The sequence below is a fragment of the Podarcis vaucheri genome (assembly GCF_965113315.1).
Source record: "Podarcis vaucheri genome assembly, chromosome: 13".
NCBI lineage: Eukaryota > Metazoa > Chordata > Lepidosauria > Squamata > Lacertidae > Podarcis > Podarcis vaucheri.
The window spans coordinates 24,089,850-24,109,830 of record NC_138751.1 but is presented as its reverse complement, the minus strand read 5'-3'; the positions used below and the strand labels follow the sequence as shown (position 1 = coordinate 24,109,830).

The window sequence follows — 19,981 nt, the reverse complement described above, 5'->3', positions numbered from 1 at the left end:
CCATGTGTTAAAAGCAATCTGAATTCTGTGGGTTGAATAAAGAAGGCAAATTCACACATCACTGCTTCTGTCCCATCTAATCCCCTCTCTCCACAAATAACCATTTTGTTTGTCCCTTTTTCTACCTGACCATTATGAGCGTATGTGTGAAAGGGAAACAGTTTGATCATGGCAGTAAATATGATATGGCCACACATGGAGGTCACTGTAACTTGTTTTCTACATGCCAGCATTGACCACTGTAACCACATTCAAGCATTACTTTGTTAACTCCAACACGTGAGAGGGGGCAGTGGGGACCAAACACATTAGATTTGCCCCTCGCCATTGTTGTTTCTGTCACATTTCAAGTCATGGAAGGCAGCAATCTGAAGCTGTGAGACTTCAGAATCTGCATGGTGGGATTCTGTAGGAGAGAAGGAACTGCCAGAAATAGTCGAATTGGTTCTCTTTGTTAAATTAATTGCCTGAGCCAAGTCTGTTAAGCATCTCCTTGCATTACTGAAAAAAGCTGGCCAAGCACAGGTGTGTTGTCATAGAAACTATGAGCTCAAGATGCTTCCCAAAGATGGGGGCAGGCCGCTGCCTAATCCCCGACTGGAGGTGATGTCATCCTGAGTGGAAGGAGAACAGCAGGCCAGGGTCCAGTCTGGTCTTATCTGGGGCTGGGAAGACATGGAAGCTTGACTTGCTCTTTGTGCAAAGAGTCCAAGGCTTTGTGTTTGCCCCCTGCCTCAGAACCTAATGAGGGAGAGAGAGAGCTGTTTGGGTGTTAATGCTGCAAGCTCATCAAATGTATCCTCAGTCTGGAAAGCAGGCAGCCTTATTATTATTAAACTTTGTATACAGCCCTTCATCCCAAAATCACAACACAAAAATACAAAATGAGAACACAATGATCTATAATAAAACAAAAGCAAGAATAAAAACAAACCAATAATCCCACTCTCACAAACATATTTTAAAGGCCATAGAATGTCAACCAGCCAAATGCCTGGCTGAAGAGAAATGTCAATAATCTGCCTGACTCAGCCTTAACTTTCATTTTCTTTTTTTTAAAAATACAAAATCAACTATTCAAAACAATGTTTAGCTGTTCGGGATTAGAACTCGTTTTGAATGTTACACACCACTTCCAGACAGGAACTTTTTGTGGAATCAGTGCTGCTCACACAGGCAAGTTTCCCCCAGTACCCAGACAGCACTGTCAAGACAATGCCAGACAGTGCTAGCCTGCATTTTAATCTGGACTGCCCCTACACACACACACACACACACACACACACACGAAATAAAATGAAAATATTAGGAGGCATTTGCTCTAAAATGCTGGTGAATTTTATTCTACAAGCTGATGTGGAAATTTTGGGGACTGAGTTTCAGATTAGAACAATGGGAAACCTAGGAGACATAGAGCTGTACTTCCCACCCTTTTCAAATGCTGCAAATGCAGCTCAGTAATGCAAGTCCCCTTCCTTTCTCTGCCCATCCAAACCTTCCTCTGCTCAGGATGGGCTTTGTGGATTTTAGTTTTTGTGATGAGCTGCTGGTTTGCCAGGAGAGGGAGCAATTTTCCAGATGACATTGGAACATTGCCACAGTCATTACTCTGGAAAGCAGACTGACTGTGACTGAACTATACGCGTGCATTTGGCAGGCATTCCCAGACGGGGGTGGGGATGACGGGACTGGCTGCAGTGCTGATGCTAATGGCGTCACAGGAAAAAAGGAAGCACTGTAGCATCAAAGAGCGTGCAACATCCCTGGATTCTGGTTGCAGGGAGAGCTTTGGAGCCTCAGGTGACTAGATCCTCTGCCTCGCTGTGAGTATAATCATTCCCCTGCATGGAGTCCCTTTGAATTCTGAGTCCTTCCCATTAATGCTGCACTAAACAATCTTCATGGCAGTCTAGAGTCTAGACCATCTTATCCTCTGCACATGTAGCTCCACTGCCCCATTCTCTTCATCATGCAAAGCTTCTTCTCTTGAGAAACTCAACCCCTGACCTAGACTTGGTATCCAAAACTACTGCATTCTGAGTTTCTCTGGAAGGGCCTTAGAAATGTGCCTTGCCCTCCACTGCAGCAAGACCCTTCATCCTGTTACTGCTTTCTTGTTCCAATGCGGGAACCTGCCGTATAAACTGAGTGAGGTCATTGATCCATTTAGCTCTGTATTGTCTACACTGTCTGGCAGTAGCTCTCCAGAGTTTCTGGCTAGGCGTCTTCTCCAGCCCTACATACAGAAGCTGGGGATTAAATCTGGGTCCTTCTGTGTACAAAGCAGATGCTCTACCACTGAGGCAAAGCCCTTCCCCAGCCATTATTATAGGACTGATGGAAAGAAGCAGAAATCCTTACCTCCTCCTATTGCCCGGGCATCCCTTAGAAATTCCTGAATGTTTAGTAAGAATCCCTTGAGCCATGAAGAGTGGTGCTCAGTCAGACCATTTTAACTCTTCCTGTCACTGAGCTGCTCTCCCCCTCTTCCTCCTCTCTGTTAAGACTGGTGATTAAATGTGCAAAAGTATATGGCCCTACTTATGCATTTAAAACAATACATTGAGGGTTTGACTTGAGGAGGGGGAGAGGGCATGCTAGTCTCACCCTCCCACATTGCTGCACATGATAGACCCTCTGCTCCTGTTTTCCAGGGACAGTCCTGGATTTACAGAAGCCGTCTCAGTTTCTGATTACATCCCACTTTTCTTTAGAGTGTTCTTATTTTCATTGGAAAAATGTTGGAGGGTATGGAGTTATTCGACCCCTGAGCCAAGAAGGTAAATAACAATACAACCTTTAGAAGACATCTGAAGGCAGCCCTGTAGAGTTTTATTATGTTTTGATATATGTTGGAAGCCACCCAGAGTGGCTGGGGCAGCCCAGTCAGATGGGCAGGGTATAAATACGTAATAAAATTGTTATTGTTGAGTCGGATGTCCCTATTTTCATTGGAGAAATGTTGAAGGTTATGACATGACCATCCATGCTTGACTGATGACTCTTCCAATTCTACAGTTCTATGAGTTTATATCACAGGGAGCCTTGCTGTTACTGGAAGTTGCCTTGCACACACTTTATGAATTGTATGTGTTTTGTGTGTATATTGTAACATATTTTTGCTAGGCCTGCCCTAGCAAATTAATTAATGTGGGTGTTGTTTCTGTTTTTGTGTGGGAGAAAGACTCTGCCATGTCTGTATGCAGAGAGATGCCCCCATTTATGTCAATCAACAAAGCAAGGTCAATCCATCTTGCAATGCATGCTGCTTAATTTGGCTCACCACAGGTACGGTCTCTTCCCCGAACAAGGATGGATGAAGACGCGTGGAATGAAAGGCCTCCACCACCAGAAATGCCAAGCAGAAGACTAGTATATCCTCAAAAAGGTAGGTTGGGGCAGTGTTTCGGATGTGTGTGTGCATGCTTAACTGTGCACAGGAGTTGTGGTTATTGGCTTATGTAATGCGGTAGGAGAGCTGAAAAAGCTTCACATCTGGCAACCAAGACACACCTTTGGTTTCAGATAGTACATGGATAGACAAGTCTAAAAAACCCAGGACACAGTTTTTTTATAGCCCTCTAGTGTCTATAGTGGCTCATTTACCAGAAGTAATTTATTTAGTGTTAACTCTGGAAGTGTATATTCGATTCTGATCAAACTAAGTCTCCTGATGTAAATTGTGACTTAGGAGGCTTAGTTTTTCTTTTTAACCAGATGGTATCTACTGTTGTCTTACTGATATTTCTAATTATGCTTTAAAGATATCTATACATTGATTTTATATATTTTTTTTTGGTGTAAACTGGCTTGATTTATTTTATGAAATGTGGATGATAAATATTCAAATAAATAGCCTGCTCAGGACCAGGTTCCTTGAGAGACCTCCTTATCTCATAGTTTTCCAGTAGGTCACTGCAGTCTGCGGGAGAGCTGCTTCTTTAAGTTCCAGAGATCTCAGACTCCCACTTCACAGTAACTGGGAGAAGGGCTTCTGGTGTGGCTACTCCTATTATGTGGAATGGCATTTCTGTGGAGATGTGACATGCAGTGCCGGATTTGTGTATAAGCTAAACAACTATAGCTTAGGGCCCCACTCTCTTGGGGCCCCCCAAAAAATTAAAGGAAAAAAAACCTCTGGATGTACATTTCCAAAATATAAGATAAAAAACAAATAAAATAAAACCTACATACAGCAACATTTCAGTTCAATGATTACTTTGATAAAATCCATATTTTGTTATGTGCAAATGGCTTTAGATACTTATTAGGTCCATAAATTACCATATAGCATATATTCAACACAAAAAACAGTTACTGTTTGTTGTTGGCTAAGGACAGCTGGACGTATAAAGGGCCCCATTACCTTCAGTAGTTTAGGGCCTCATCAAACCCTGGTGACGTGCACCCCCTAGTTGCAATTTTCAGAAACAACTGAAAACATTTTTGTTCTGACCAGTGCTCCCCCCCCCTAAAATAATGTTTAGGGGTACTCTCATTTTGACTCAAGAAAATCACCATTTTACAGTTCAAATCGGGAAAAATAAATACAGTAAAATCGAAAAAAAGTACAAAGATTCACAAATTGTTTAGGGGTATGCGTACCCCTGTGTCCCCCCAGAAAAAAAGCACTGGTTCTGACAACCTTTCCAGCAAGGGTGTGTAGGTTTTTGCCGTGGATGTCTGTCTGCTTTGTAATGTACATAAATGTATCCCTCTTTTAAAGCTCTATTTCTGTGCCTCAGTGCCCTTGCAAAGCATCTCTGTAGCTGTGGCGATCAAAGGCTTCGTGGCAGATGTTGTGTCTGAACTTCATTACAAGAATGAAGAGAAGATCCCTCTGGAGGTTGAATTTGTCTTTCCCTTGGATGCTGATGCTGCTGTCTACGCCTTTGAGGGTCTAATGGGTGAGACAAAAATTGAGGCCCAGATCAAGGAGAAGGAACAGGTGAGAGGGCTCAAGGTAGTGTGGGAGGTTGGGGTGGGGATGGAGGTTCTGGGGATGCTGAAGGCCATGATTGGCATGTCTCCAAACCCTTTGAATCAAGAGTTTTAAACCATTGTTTAAAAATGTATTTACTGCACTTATAGGTCATCCAGTAACAAAACGTTCTCTAGGCCGCTTGCTGCCACTTGTAACAAGCAACAATTTATGCACTCACAGTCAACAAACAACTTCAGCACAGTGGAATTAACCGTCAATCAATATATAACTTATTGACTAAATTTTTGATTGAATTTAAATCCTCCCTCCCTCCCCCCCCGCCAAAAGTAGCTCATGATGGCAAACATACTCACAATTTGAAAACAAAATTCAGAAATGATTACAAAACAGTGGTACCTCGGGTTAAGTACTTAATTCATTCCAGAGGTCTGTTCTTAACCTGAAAATGTTCTTAACCTGAAGCACCACTTTAGCTAATGGGGCTTCCCGCTGCCGCCGCACCGCCGGAACACAATTTCTGTTCTCATCCTGAAGCAAAGTTCTTAATCCGAGGTACTATCTCTGGGTTAGCGGAGTCTGTAACCTGAAGCGTATGTAACCCGAGGTACCACTGTATTCTAAAAACAACCACTGTTAAAAACTACATAAACAACACCTAATGCACAGCATGCAGCTCCCTCTCCCTTTGTTTGTAGAGAAGAAGTATGATAGGGTTGCCATATCTCGAAGAGCAAAAAAGAGGACAGCCCGAGATGCTGCCAGCCCGAGCTGGGGAAAGAGGCGTGCGGGGATGCGGGGGTGCCTCTGCTGCACATGTGTGCCTCTTTCCCTAGCTCAGGCTGGCAACAGCCATGGTGTGCAGAGCGGCCTGAGCTTTATGACTTTATGATAAGATTGAAGAAATCAGAAAGGCATCTGAGGTGAAATTAGCAGCAACTCCCCTCCAGACAAGTTTCTGGCTGCCACTGCGACCCCCACCCCATCTATTTCTCCTTGTCCTTGTCACATCTCTTTCCACCTTTTCACATCTCTTTCTTTTTCTTTCTGGTCTCTCAACATCTTCAGGCACAGGCACTGTATGAAGATCGGTTGGCCGTGCTCGAAGCATCTGTGTTTTTTGTGAGGGACCCCAAATCCAGAGACATTTTCAAATGCATGCTGGGTAATCTTCCACCAAGTGGAGAGGCCACACTGAAACTGTGCTATGTCCAGGCACTGGCTCCCGAACCTGATGGGGCAGTCCGCTTTGTCCTGCCAGTTGTGCTGAATCCTCGCTATGCACTTCAGGGTAAGAAACAGTAGCTGCTAATCTTTGCCCCAACAAAAAGCCTGCCATCAAGATGATTGGCTGTGTCCCAATTGGCTGCCAGGTTAAGCAGCTGTGTGTCCCATTAGCAGCACTGAAGTGTCCTCCTCAGGGTGCAAGCCTGGGCTGTGCGTGGTTTTTTTAAAATTGTGCAAGGGAAGCCTTGCTGTCCTCAGACTGCCTTGTAATTGGATTCTTAGGGTTGTGGATTCTAAAGTAGACTATTGGTCCAATCTGGGTCATGTTCTGCCTGGGTAACATCTGGTAAGTCTGCTTTTGAATCTGAGCCCCGCAAATCCCATGCCATGTGAACCTTCCTGGGGAGAGTATTCTATCATCCAGAAAACCCTTTCCCTTTTAAACTTGGCATCTTTCCCCTCTGCAGGCTGGTCTGCAGAGTCAAAAGAAATGTCCATTTGCAGGTGTGGGTTGAATCCAAACCTGTTCTACAAATGGACAGCTTCACAGGGTCTCATTTCCAGTATCCATCAGTGGATGGGCACTGACAGTGAGTCCCATTGCCTGCACTAAGAAGTTTAAACTGGTAGACCCCCTTCTACAGCTGATCCCAGTGAGACACACCATTGGTATGGATCAGATCATGGCACTGTCAGTGAGCCTTACTTGCCAATGAGCAGTAGAATGCATTATGCTCCTGATTGTTCCTTTGCAGCCTCATCTTTTCTTGCTCCACATCTGTTGTCAGGTGTGGGATAGGTAGTGGGAGTGGGTCAAAATGGTCTCCTGTTGCAGGGATGCCAACTTGAATAAAACATCAGGGGGGAGGAGTAAGCTCCGCCATACATAATCGATCACAAGACGTGGCACATGCATATCATTTGAATGACAATGCTTATCAACTTGGGGAGGGCTGGCCCCTCAAATATTTCATGGGGGAGGGGACTGGAGGGACTTCAGCCCCTGGGAGTTGGCTCCTGTCAGCGGCGTAGCGTGAGTTGTCAGCACCCGGGGCAACGCAAGTAATTTGCGCCCCCTAACCCGGGGCAAGGCAAGTAATTTTCGCCCCCCTAACCCCTAACCTGTGAGTTGCCGCTGGCGCTGCCGCCCAAACGACGCCGCTTGCCCGGAGGAGGAGGGGGGCAGAGAGGTGAGGAAAATGCAACGGCCCAGCAGCTGCAGCAGCACCGGCGGAGGCAGGGCTGTGAGGAGGGGCTGCCTGGCGCGCCCTCCGCGGCGAGCGCGGAGAGCCGCTGCCTGCCGGGCGCCTTCAGCCCGGACGCGCGCACAGCTCGTCGGTTCCGCGAGACATGCGGCTCCGCTACAGCCTGCGCCTGAGGCTCTTCGGCGACTCCGGAGGCAGCGAGTGCGCCCCCCAGATGTTGCGCCTGGTGCGGCCGGCACCCCTGGCACCCCCCACGCTACGCCACTGGCTCCTGTGCTGCTATGCCTGTTTTGACCCACAGGTCAGAAGTTCCCTAAGCCTCGTCAATGCTATTTGTATCTTCCCCAAAACTCCACCAATCCAGTTTCTCAGGCTAACATTTGCCTCTGTCATGGAACTACGAAGGGCAGGATTCTGCCTTCATGGACCTGAGGGAACATCTGGAAATTGGAGAAACTATTGTGGGCACCACAAAATATCTGTTCCACAGAAGAAAACCTGGCAGTCCTCAGAGTCTCCTTTCCCAAAGAGGCAGAAAACAGCACCTGAAAATAAACAATACATGCCAACCTCCCGCCCACACAACCAGGTAACTTGCTCAACAAAACAACACAAAACTCACCTGAAAACATTTTTTTACAATTGAGAGGGGCAGGGGCTTGGTGGGCATCAAGGACACATTGGTTGAAATCCTGGATGTAGGACAATTTTTCAGAACTTAGTGTATACATCTGAGAAGGTCATTTTGCTCACGTTCTCTCATGGCATTGATTGTGTCCCTGTGCAGGGTCAGAAGAGAGCAGCTTCGTACAGGACATACCACGAGTGCCTGAGAGGGAGCTCCCCTACAAGCTCAGCCTCAGTGCTACACTGCATTCTCCATATGGAATCTCTCATGTGAAGTCAAATTGCACCCTCACACCCCTGCAGTATGCAACAGAAGACCACACTACAGCCCAGGTAAAGGATGCTGAGGTGGGGTGGTATTCAGTGCTACTCAGAATAGATCGACAGAAGTTAATGAACATGACTAATTAGGGTTCATTAATGACACTGGGTTGACTCTGAGTAGGTCTGGGTTTATGTCAGCCCATAGTGAAGAGTTGGCATTAAGGGCTTTCAGGAAGGGCATGCTTTTCTTCCTGAAGGCCTGAATACAACTTGACCTTATAGGTTCCCTGTAAAGGGAAAACTGAGCTGCTACTGCTGCTGCAGTCTTTTGGAGCTAGCATGATGTCATACCCAGGTTTCAACTCTTGCTTTTGCTTATTGTACCCCTGCCAAAGATTTCCCTCACTGAAGGATACTGCCTTAATCGAGATGTGGAGCTGCTGATATATTACAAGGAGGTGGTTCGTAAGCCCAGTCTCCTGCTAGAGGTTGGGAAGCCAGGAGCAGATCCAGGTGAGCAAGGGCTAGAGTTAAGGATGAGCAAATCTGTCAGTTTCAGTTTCTTGTTTTCCTAAGTTCAGTTCACCACTTTTCTGTATTAGTTTACAATTATTTTTACTCACAGTAATTTTTTTAGTACAGTCATACCTCGAGTTGAATGAGCTTCAGGTTGAGCGCGTTCAAGTTGCGCTCCGCGGCAACCCGGAAGTAACGGAATACATTACATCCGGGTTTCGCCGCTCGCGTATATGCAGACGCTCAAAATGACATCACACGCATGTGCGGAAGCAGCAAAACATGACCTGCACACGTGCTGACGCATCTTGCGTTCCGTTCGGGATGCGAATGGGGCTCCAGAACGGATCCCGTTCACATCCCGAGGTACCACTGTACATTTTCCTAATGCACACTTTATTTTGAAAGCATTTCTACCCATATAATACATTTTTCTATGCTGTTTTTACTAAAAAATATGCATTTTTATGCACAATTGATCCAAATGTATGCATTCTGTACACTTTTTAAAATGGAGAACTGCATTGCATAATTAAGAGAAGTATGGATTTTGAAATATAGCTGCATTTTGGTTTGTTAATTGTATCACAAACTGCAAATAACTGAATTCTTCCCCATCCTGGTGGAAAGGGAGGTCTTGGAAGCAGAGCTTGGGCTGGGTACATGAAATGCAGCTTGTCCAGTACAATGACTAGGGAACAGCCTTGGGTGGAAATGTCTGCTTACTCCAATCTCTTTTCCCCTGTCTCATAATACAGGTTCACTGATGGGAGACCACGTGCTTTTGCTTACCCTGTATCCCAGTCCTCCTGCCCCAAAGCCAGGCCTGAATGCAACAGGCGAATTCCTGTTCTTGATGGATTGCTCTAGCAGCATGAGCTACAGCACCAGAAGTAACTCTGAAGCCACAACCCGCATTCAGAGTGCCAAGGTGCCACCTGGCAAGATGAAAGGGATGTGATGGAAGAACCTATAGCCAAGGGAGGATGATATGTTGGGTTTACAGGAGAGGAGATTAAAGGGAGGTGGTTGAACTCACAGCCATAGACGACTAGATTGCATGCAGACTGAACTTCCAGTTTCAAGCTGAAATTTTCCATTACTCATTTATGGAAAAGACTTGGGATGGGATATCCCTTTCTTCCTGCTTGACTATGATGGATGTTTTGTGTTCTTGCTTCAAGAATTAGAGTGGCAGCCAGTTTAATGTAATTCCAGACAGGCTGATAAAGACTATTTAGGGATCTGACTCTCATGGGTAGAATAGAATTCGGTCCTATAGGCAAGGTGAGATCAGATGGGCAGAGAGTGATGCATGGAAGTGTATGGGTCTAGGTTAGGACTGAGGGCTTTATTGCTGAGACAGTGTCAACAGTCTAGTTTGGGACGGCTAGGTGACCCAGGGTGACAATACCTTTTGCCTTAGGAGACCCTGATTTTCCTTTTGAAGAGTCTTCCTCTGGGATGTTACTTCAACATCTATGCATTTGGATCCTCCTATTACTCATTCTACCGGTAAGTGACCAAGTATTATTTATTTATTTTGTTCATCTTCCCAAAGGAAGCCCAGGATGACCAACAGCATAAAAAGATACTATGCATCATAAAACAACAACAGTACTACGTAATACCATCCACTTGTCCTCCCTTCTCCATCTCTTGCTTTCTGCAGCTTTGCTTCCCCTAACTGGTGTTCTTGGGTTCCCAGATGTTGTTGGGTTACAACTCTCAATGGCCAGGGATGATGGGAGTGGTAGTCCAACAATGTATGGGACCCAGGATGAAGAAGGCTGCCTTGAACACAGCCTCCAGTTTATCAATGTTTGTTCTTTTATTTTTTTACTCCTCTTCCTACTATTAGTTTGCTTTCTTATTTGCCCTTCATCATAAGATCCCAGGGTGGGTTGCAACCATGCAAACATACAATATTAAAATTGGTTAAAACAATTTAGTCAACTAATATACTGCTTACTGTATATAAAACATCTCAATGTAGTTTGCAGTATAAGGAGCCAAAGATTCTAAAATATCAAAATCTCTAAAACATACATGGGGGTGTAGAGTAGACCCATGGAAATTAATGCACCCTAACTTAGTCATCTTTGTTAATTTCAGTAGGTGTACTCTGAGAAAGTTGACTACTACCCACAAGGTGTAGGGTTTATCTAATTGATCTCTGCTTTTAGCAATTTCATTGGGGGGGGGCTGAACAAAGGGTCCTAGAGGGGCCTCCACCTCCTTTCCAAAGCTGGGAAAGAGCCCTCATGTCTCTTTTCCAAAGCCCAGCACCTCACTTGCAGGGCTTGGGGAAAGTAGCATAAGGGCTGGTGGGGGAGATCAAATGTTCCCGAGGACCACTAAAAACGCCTTGAGGGCAGCATGCAGCCTTCAGGCCACCCAGTTCTATTTATTCAGAATTGTCCTTTAAGGCACCTTCTTTGATTGTTCATAGTATACTAATTAAGCAAATTTGATCCAGTGGTTTAAAAGTGGACAATTAATTAAAATACCTGTTGCCAGCATCTATTTAAGAGAGAAACTGGCAAACCTAAGTGGGTTGGCTTTTGATTTCATTAGGTTCTGGGGAGCCAAGCATCCACAAATTCATTTTTTTAAAAAAGCACACTTTTTAATTATTATACTGATATTGGGCTTTGTTAAATAAAGTATGCAGCTCTGGGATTAATGGGTGTGTGGAAGTGGGAATATAGTACAGGAGAGCAGTCCTTTGCATTACTTTTACTCTCTGATGACCTCTGCAGGAAGAGTGTCAAGTACACACAACAGACCATGTTGGAGTCCCTGCGGGGAGTGTTGGACCTGCAGGCTAATTTGGGTGGCACAGAGATTCTGCAACCACTGAAGGCCATTTACAGCCAGCCATGTAGAGAAGGATATGGCCGTCAGGTAAATTCATCACACCTTCATGTATGTGAAATAAATTAATTGCAGTTCCATGTGGCTACATAACAATTGCCTTTAATTTATCTCCTCTCTTCATGGTATAATCTCAACCAATACAACAAGGGCAAAAAAAGTAGTCTCAGCTAGTTTCATCCCTGTTTGACAGGTAGGAGATGTAACCCCCACCGCCCAAATTATATCTGCTCAAATGACAACACCCTGGCTATTCACTTAAAACAAATGATTTCCTTTGTTTGATTTTAAAAAAGAATTACAATCAGTTGGTATATACAGTTAATGAAATAAATTAAATAATATACTACTGTATTTTAGAGAGCCAAGTTATGATCTCAAGAGGGATTTGGAATGTATCCAGTGGGCTGGAAAATTGATCCTAGTTGCTGTGAACTGCAAGCAAGTCTGAACCATGCAACTTTGTTCCTCCCCAAGGGATAGAAGAAGTGTGTGTGTGTGTGCGCGCATGCGCGTGCGCGCGTGCACAGACTTCCAAGTTAACTTTATACACCCCTATTTTTCTCCAGGTCTTTGTTTTCACAGATGGAGAGGTATCTAACATAGATGAGGTCATTGCTGAAGTTCAGAGTCACAGTAAGTCCCACAGGTGAGAACAGGGTGTGAGATTGTGGTAGGGTGACTGACATTTAATTTTAAGTAAACTAGCCCTGTGAAATGGGGTTGGAGGAAGAGTCTGGTTGAGCATGGCTGGAAACTTGAGGAAGCAGGAAAGTATGGGATGGATCGTGCCAGCCTTTTCAGGTCCCAGTGGTGCTTACTTGAGAAACACTCAATTTTACCCACCAGGAGTGTCACGATACTATGGTTAGCAAGCCTTGATGGTGGATACTTCTTGAAACATGCACAATGGGATAGAGTAGAGCATTGACCTTTCCCCCACTGTCATACAGATGCTTCTCCTTTGGGATTGGTGAAGGGACTTCCTCATACTTCATAGGTGGCATTGCTGAAGCAAGTGGTGGCAGAGCTGAATTCATCAGGAGCAAGGAGCAAATGCAGGCCAAGGTGAGTGTCCTGGTGTTTTGTCTCCATCACCATGATCTGACAGACCCCATCCAACACTTGGGTGAAGAGCCAGGGCTCAGTGGTTGAGGGCATGCAGAATGCCTCAGGTTCAATCCCTGCCATCTCTAGGTAAGTCTAGGAAAGACTTCTGTCTTAGCTTCTGGAGAGCTACTGCCAATCAGAATGGACCAGGGATTAAGACCTTGTGGCTCTCCAGTAGTTTTTGGACTTCTACCTGGCAGGGTGGAAACAAGGTTTTAAAATGGTGTTTGAGTTACACCACCCTTTTTGCCAGCTTAGGTTACACCCGGTTGCCATGTCTCATTACTGAGCTGAGCAGGCTTGGGATACAGCCCTCTATGGTCTCACCCCCAAACACCCCCCTTTCAGGGCTCACACATAAGATCTGCTCAGCCAATTGGGTCCCACCCAAACCAGGAGAGGGAGATACGTGTGTATTTCTTGGCTGAGCCAAGGATGAGGGAGTTAAGCTGGTGTGGTACAGCTGTGTCAGGGACCTCATACATAGCTCAGCCAGATATCCACCAGATCCTATCCCTGCCCATCCCAACAGATCTTGCTATAAGTTTTCTCCCCAAGCTATGTTTGATCTCTCGTCCCCCTTGATTGTGAGATCATTTGTGTTTCACAGGCACTGCGATCTCTGAAGTGTTCTCTGCAGCCGGAAGTGAAGCACATTAAACTAGAGTGGCATTTGCCTCCTGGCCTCGAGGCTGTGCTTCTGGGGTCAAGCACTCAGGCCATCTTTGCAGGGGAACGCTGCCTCATGTACGCTCAGATCTGCGGGCAGCAACAGGCAAGTAGGCCCAGTATAATGGTGGGATACATACCCGTAGTTGGTGGGCAAAATCAATGTGATGCGTGATGTGTGATGAGGTGCACCAGAGTTGGGGGCCAAGGTGGTGGAGGAAAATGATATGATAATGTTGTGGAAACTAAACTTATCCAGGGATAACACAGGGAAATAGGTTGAGAGTGGATGGGGATGCTCTCTCTCTTCATTATGGGGAAGGCCATGTGTTGTTGTTTAGTCGTTTAGTCGTGTCCGACTCTTCGTGACCCCATGGACCAGAGCACGCTAGGCACTTCTGTCTTCCACTGCCTCCCACAGTTTGGTCAAAGAAGGCCATGTGTAGTCTGTACTAAACTTAAAATTAACTAGAAATTGCTGCCCCAATGCATCTGTCTTCTAAGGTAACTGCATCAGTTTGCCAAACGGCAGGGCTGGCCCTGCACATGAACATTCATGCTCATTTCTCTAAATCTGCCAAAATAAGAAGGTAAAATGCTAGTCTCTCTTTTGGCTTTGTCCCTGTGAGCTACTGGCCCTTTTACACCAACCAGGGTACCCACCATTGTCAAGCACTACTTCACCTGATGCTTTTATTTCTTTCCTGCAGACCTCTGACCTCCCAGAGGGTTCTGTTGTGCTCCAGTACAGCATGCAAGGCCAGACTTTCACAGAGAAGATGGACTTTCGACTTGAGGCAGAGGAGAATGACAGGTTGGACTCCCCACCCCGCTTTCCCCCTCCCCACTTTGCTCTTTACATGCAGCTGCATTGGAAAGTACTGTCTAACTTTCAAAAATGTATTTGTTCCTGAAAGCTAAAATTTGAGACCAGATATATTAAACAGAAATTATAAAGAGAGGAGGAAGGAAGAACCTTTGGCCCTCTGGTTGTTGTTGGACTCATTCTGCCACCAGCACCAGTCAGGATGGCCAATGGCCAGGGATGATAGGAGGCGCAGTTGACAGAGGAGACTCAGGCAGGAGCTTCATCCTGTCTAATGATTAGGAACATATTGTCCTGTGAGATGATGCCAAAGGCCCTTCTAATCCAGCACGGTGGCAATTCAGATGCCTATAGGAAACATGCAGGCAGGATCTGAGTCCAACAGGATTCTTCTCACTTGTGATTCCCAAAATATCACCTCTGATACTGGAGGGTAGTACACAGTCGTAAAGGCTAGTAGCCATTCATGGCTTTATCTTCAATGAAATTGACCTTTGAAGTTGGCAGCAGTCTATTATAATGCTGTCCACCCCCAGGGAATACCAGAAAGGGGTGGGCCATGAAGCCATCACCACCCACCACACCTTCCACTTCAAATTCTACCTTGCACTTTCCTCCCCACCCTTTGTCTCTCTACAGGCTTCCTGTTCACCGACTGGCAGCTCAGGCTGTTTTGAAAGAACTGGAGGAAACGAGATCGACAGCAAAGCAGCAGCTGGTGCTGGAGACCAGCCTGAGCTCTGGGGTGCTGTCTGCTCAGACTGCTTACGTGGTAGTGAATATGGAACGGGGCGAGCCGCTTCAAGCCCCTGTTGAATTCAGAGAGATTCCATATCCAAATAGTACGGAGCACTGAAGCGTTATAGGGGAGGGGAACAGTGAAAATCAACAAGTACTGGGACTTGGAGGAAACTAGCAGAGCAGTGTGATATGACAGCAGTAGATAAACTTCAAGATAGGGGGCCTGAGATTTATACTGAAACAAATAAAAGGGGCTTTGGTGATGGCATGAAAGCTGGAGAAGAACTAAGAATGACTATAGAGATTTTTTTGTGTTTGGTAGGATGGATGTAAAAGAAACTGAAAGAATGTTGTAGACTGGCTTCCTCACCAAGGCCTCACCACTTAAGGTGGCTATTTGTCCCTTTATTTCAGAGAGAGGCAACCTAAGGCCCAGGGGCCAGATGCAGCCCAATCACCTTCTCAATCCGGCCTGCGGATGGTCCAGGAATCAGCATGTTTTTACATGAGTAGAATGTGTCTTTTTATTTAAAGTGGTTTTTTTGTGGGGCATAGGAATTCATTCACCCCTCCCAAATATATTCCACCCCCCAACAAGGTCTGACAGACAGTGGACCAGCCCATGGCTGAAAAAGGTTGCTGACCCCTGCTCTTTTTTCTTTGTCTTGTGCCTGGGATATGGTGGAAAACACCAACTTCAGTATTACTTGTGCTCTATCTCTTTTTAGGCTCTTTGTGGGCTGCTATACTCGAAAGTGATCACTGCCGTTATGAATATAAGTGCGAACCTTCCAGATGTGAGAGTATTTTGCGGAGAGCTTTAGAATTTTCCTCAAAGCTCTATTTCTCAGCATCCACCCTTTTTGCCAGCAGTACCAGAGGTTGGAGAAGTTATTCCACTACTGGAGAGTTCCTTAATGATCAGAATGCAGTGTTTGACCATGCCAGTCTCCCAAGTAAGTGTAGGATTGCAACAGGATGTGAGTTTGCACTACATCCTTGTTTAGATTTATGTGCTAAGAAACCCCAGATCATGTTGGATTTCTTAGTCTTAACATTTACAGATTCTCCTCCCTCCTTTCCTTCTTATCAGTATCTTGGTCAAGAACTTGGAAGGATAATGTCTATTGCAGGGAGAAATCAGGTGCAGAGTGCCACCAATTAGAAGTCATTGCCAAGAGACTAGGATCTGTGGCAGGAGATTTCCCACCCTCTGACCACTTGCTGCCTCCAGAGATTAAGTCACAGAGATCTTCAGAATCACTATGTGGTGTACAAATGGTTGGGCATGCAAAATAAGCATGCTTGAGAGTTGAGACAATAACTTACCTCTATTTAGCAGCATGTATAGTTGATTAATAATACGTTTTTGGAAAAAAGCAGAAGGTTTAAGTGTCCATGCATAATAAAATCCCACTCTTAAATCCAGATTCTGTCACACATCTTATCTCTTCAATATATGGAAAGAAGGAAAGGACTATGTAAGTGAAGGAGGGGAACTTTGCAGGTGGGGATGACTCAGTTCATTATGATTCATGTGGAATTTATTCTGTTTGCATTTATCATTTATATAATTTATAATTAATTCAAAGTCCATCCAGGTGGCTCTCACAACATATTAATCTAGAAAGCTGCAATCTATTAAAAATACACTTGGACTAAAACATCAAGGTAGCCAATAATGAGAAATTGAAAATAGAAGTTAAATACAGAGCACTAAAATATAGATTAAATGCAGCTTGGAACAGAAAGGTATGCTTTTAAAGCTAACACTATAGGGCTCATATTTACTTATTTACTTACTTATTACTTTTACTTTTCAATTCCAGAGTGGGGAGCAAAGTAATGAAAATAATTAGAGAAAAACAGGATACAAAAATTATAAGCAGGTCCAATAAACAACAATTTATCAAGGTAAACAAGCAAAACAGCAGTAAAAATTAATATTTCAAATTTAACCAAATACCTAGATAGAAACAGACTGAAACAGATTAAAGAATGAAAAGTCTTAGCAACAGGTCTCACCTCATTTCCCCACTTTGGCAGTCACCCCCTCTCTGTCTCTCTCACAAAGAGGGCTCACTCTGTGCCAACAGACTCTCACCCTGAGGCTTTTGAGTAACTTAACATCTTTTACCCCTACTCTCCAAACTATCCAGGCTCTCACCCTGAGCAGTATAGTGAATGCCCCCTAGCATTCACCGTAATACACTTCTCTCCCTTATCCACAGTAGCAACAGAGAAAACACACACACACACACATACACACACACACGGGGTAGCAGTAAGCTACAGCTGGTGTTTCTCTCTCCTTCCCCATCCCAAGGAAGCTCACAGACATCAGGGTCAGTAGAGCTGTCAGCTAGAGACTTGCATATGGATTTGATGGACTTTGCCATCTCTCTTCTCCTTCCCAGCTGGCACAAACAGCATTCAGAGTTTTGCCTGTACATGCTCAGAGAGGGAGACCGTAAGCTGGGGCCACCATTGAAAAGGTGCTATGTGTAGTGCCTGCTAATTTGACCCTACTTGACACCAGGTCAATGAGCCTTGGAGGCCAATCTTAAAGAATGGTTCAAATGGGTGCAGATACAGAAAGAAATGCGCTCCAATCCAAGGCATAATTTGGTGGGGAACCTCTGGCCCATGGGCCAAATATGACCTACTAGGCCTGTCCATTTGGTCTGAACCATGGTCATGTGCCCCATACCTGATGTCATATATTACCTGTTGGGCAGGTATCAGTGTGGCTTTAAAAAGTTTCCCACCCCTGGTTTAAGGCATAAAGTAGATCTGGGAAGCCTGAAAGCTCAGCTACCATGCCCAGACCTCGGGAGCTGGCAGTGGGGTAATAATTCTCTTTGCAATCATGTGGTACTGAATCCGTCTTCTTCTAAGTGTCCAGCATTCAAGGCTTCCCAAAGGCTCCCACAACATGTATCAAATGATTCCAGAATGGTGTTGTAAACAATCCTGTACACTTTCATACATTATTTCCTGAGTTCCACAGATTGTGACCTTTCTTTGTTTTCATGGATTTTCAAAACCCTTTGGAGAATAGAGGAAGAATAAAGGAAATGCTTGCAAGGTGTGCAATTTTTTCTTTATTTCCCCAACAGCAAATGAATCCCTTCTCTTGAGGCTAGTCTCCCTGCAGAATGCTGATGGTTCCTGGTCCCTTGATGCCAACCTGCTCAGCATACTAGGTCTGGGTGAAGCAGAGATTCTGGGGAAAATGCCTACTCAGGTAGGACATTTGGAAAGCTCGTACGCTCTTCTGTGTCTTCACCTGGATGGGCCCTTGAAGATAGAAATCATTCTTGGATCCATCCAAGGTGGGGGTCCCCATGGGGGCAGGCATTGGAGGTGTCCCTGACAGGATGAGTGAGAATCACTTGCTGTTTTCCTCCCCTTCCCTGCACATAATCTCAGGTGCTCCAAACTGCATGGACAACAGTTCTTGTCGTTCTCTGGCTACATGTCCACTTTGCAGAACGTAGTGATATCTGGCAGCTATTAGAGGCAAAAGCCGTGGGATGGCTCCATGAGAGCGCAGGTGAGTGTGTGTGTGTGTGTGTGTGTGTGTGTGTGTGAGAGAGAGAGAGAGAGAGAGAGAGGAACGGTGGAGGAAGGAAATCAAAGTGTGCATTTTAATTTGTCATTTAGCTTGCAACATAAATTGTTTATTTGTTTATTTATTTTGTTCTTAGTGTGATTTTTACTGCCATTTTTACTGTGTTTGCTATGGATAGACAGCTTAGGGGTCTGTCAGGAAACTGCTTGCTGGTGCCATACTGAAATAACCATCTTGTATCCCTTTTTGTTGCAGGGCCTAAACTTGCTGAGTGTGTGAAGGCTGGGAATACCTTCTTGGGATGTGACGTCAGTGCTGAGGTCTTTGGGCTCTGAGCTTCCCCCTCTTGCCAGCATAATCCTTATATATTTCACTGGAGTTTTGGCACTTGCTTTTTCTTCCCTTCAAGAGTATCTCATTGTTCCATCTGCATGCCTATTGTACTTTCATGAGCCTTCTGTCTTTTGGACTTACTTCAGATGTGTCTCTTTTCCTCAATAGGGTATCAGTTCTTCAAAGATGCTTTAACTTACTGCAGTAATATCAGTGATGTTCCCTATGCACTCCATTCATAAACATGTACTGAGAGAGCGGAAAGAGAACTGTAATAGGCAACTGGATTGTGTGTGGGAAATGTTTTGGGAGAACATGTTCACAGTTTGAGTTAGGGGTTGGGTGAGTTTCAATAAAGAAAAAGGTGTGCAGGTATTTTATGCAAAGTGCAACAGTTACTTGCCTCAATGTTGTTTGGTCATATGAAGTGTAGGCAAAGAACTTATCAATTGATATGTCATGGTGAGCTACAAATCCCATGATGCTTTTTTTTTTAAAAAAATAATAATATTTATTGAGTTTCCAAAAATTTAAACACTACAAACAAACAAGAAGCAAAAAGAAAAAAACAAACAAAAAACAACACAATACAATACAAAAACACTACAAAACACTAACACATAAGACAAATAAAACAAAACAAAGACCATTTAAAACACATTAAACAATTTCAATGTCATATCTTTCATTTGCTTATTTCCACGACTTCCTCACACCTCCCTTTTTGTATTCCACATCAATTAATTATTTCAGCAATTCCTTTCCATCTTCCTGTTGAATCCTGACAAGACAGAAGTACTGTTTTTGGGGGACAGGGGGCGGGCTGGTGTGGAGGACTCCCTGGTCCTGAATGGGGTAACTGTGCCCCTGAAGGACCAGGTGCGTAGCCTGGGAGTCATTTTGGACTCACAGCTGTCCATGGAGGCACAGGTCAATTCTGTATCCAGGGCAGCTGTCTACCAACTCCACCTGGTACGCAGGCTGAGACCCTACTTGCCCGCTGACTGTCTGGCCAGAGTGGTGCATGCTCTAGTTATCTCCCGCTTGGACTACTGCAATGCGCTCTACGT

The 19,981-nt window shown here is 44.8% G+C and overlaps 1 protein-coding gene across 2 annotated transcripts; it reads left to right on the top strand.

Moving 5' to 3' along the window:
* The first annotated feature begins 1,591 nt into the window (after window positions 1-1,591).
* On the top strand, window positions 1,592-19,402 carry LOC309517183 (von Willebrand factor A domain-containing protein 5A-like). 2 transcript variants are annotated; one of them, XM_082196273.1, is made up of 18 exons: window positions 1,592-1,823; window positions 3,289-3,388; window positions 4,746-4,948; window positions 6,011-6,233; window positions 8,162-8,334; window positions 8,661-8,778; window positions 9,540-9,712; window positions 10,208-10,296; window positions 11,544-11,688; window positions 12,228-12,307; window positions 12,612-12,726; window positions 13,379-13,543; window positions 14,148-14,251; window positions 14,903-15,105; window positions 15,733-15,960; window positions 18,124-18,251; window positions 18,437-18,560; window positions 18,834-19,402. In XM_082196273.1, the coding sequence occupies exons 2-18, from the start codon at window positions 3,313-3,315 to the stop codon at window positions 18,911-18,913; spliced, it is 2,427 nt and encodes an 808-aa protein (XP_082052399.1). In that variant the 5' UTR covers window positions 1,592-1,823; window positions 3,289-3,312; the 3' UTR covers window positions 18,914-19,402. The 2 variants fall into 2 exon arrangements, with proteins under 2 accessions (XP_082052399.1, XP_082052398.1); XM_082196272.1 differs by having other exon boundaries at window positions 1,593-1,823; window positions 3,279-3,388.
* Window positions 19,403-19,981: the final 579 nt, after the last annotated feature.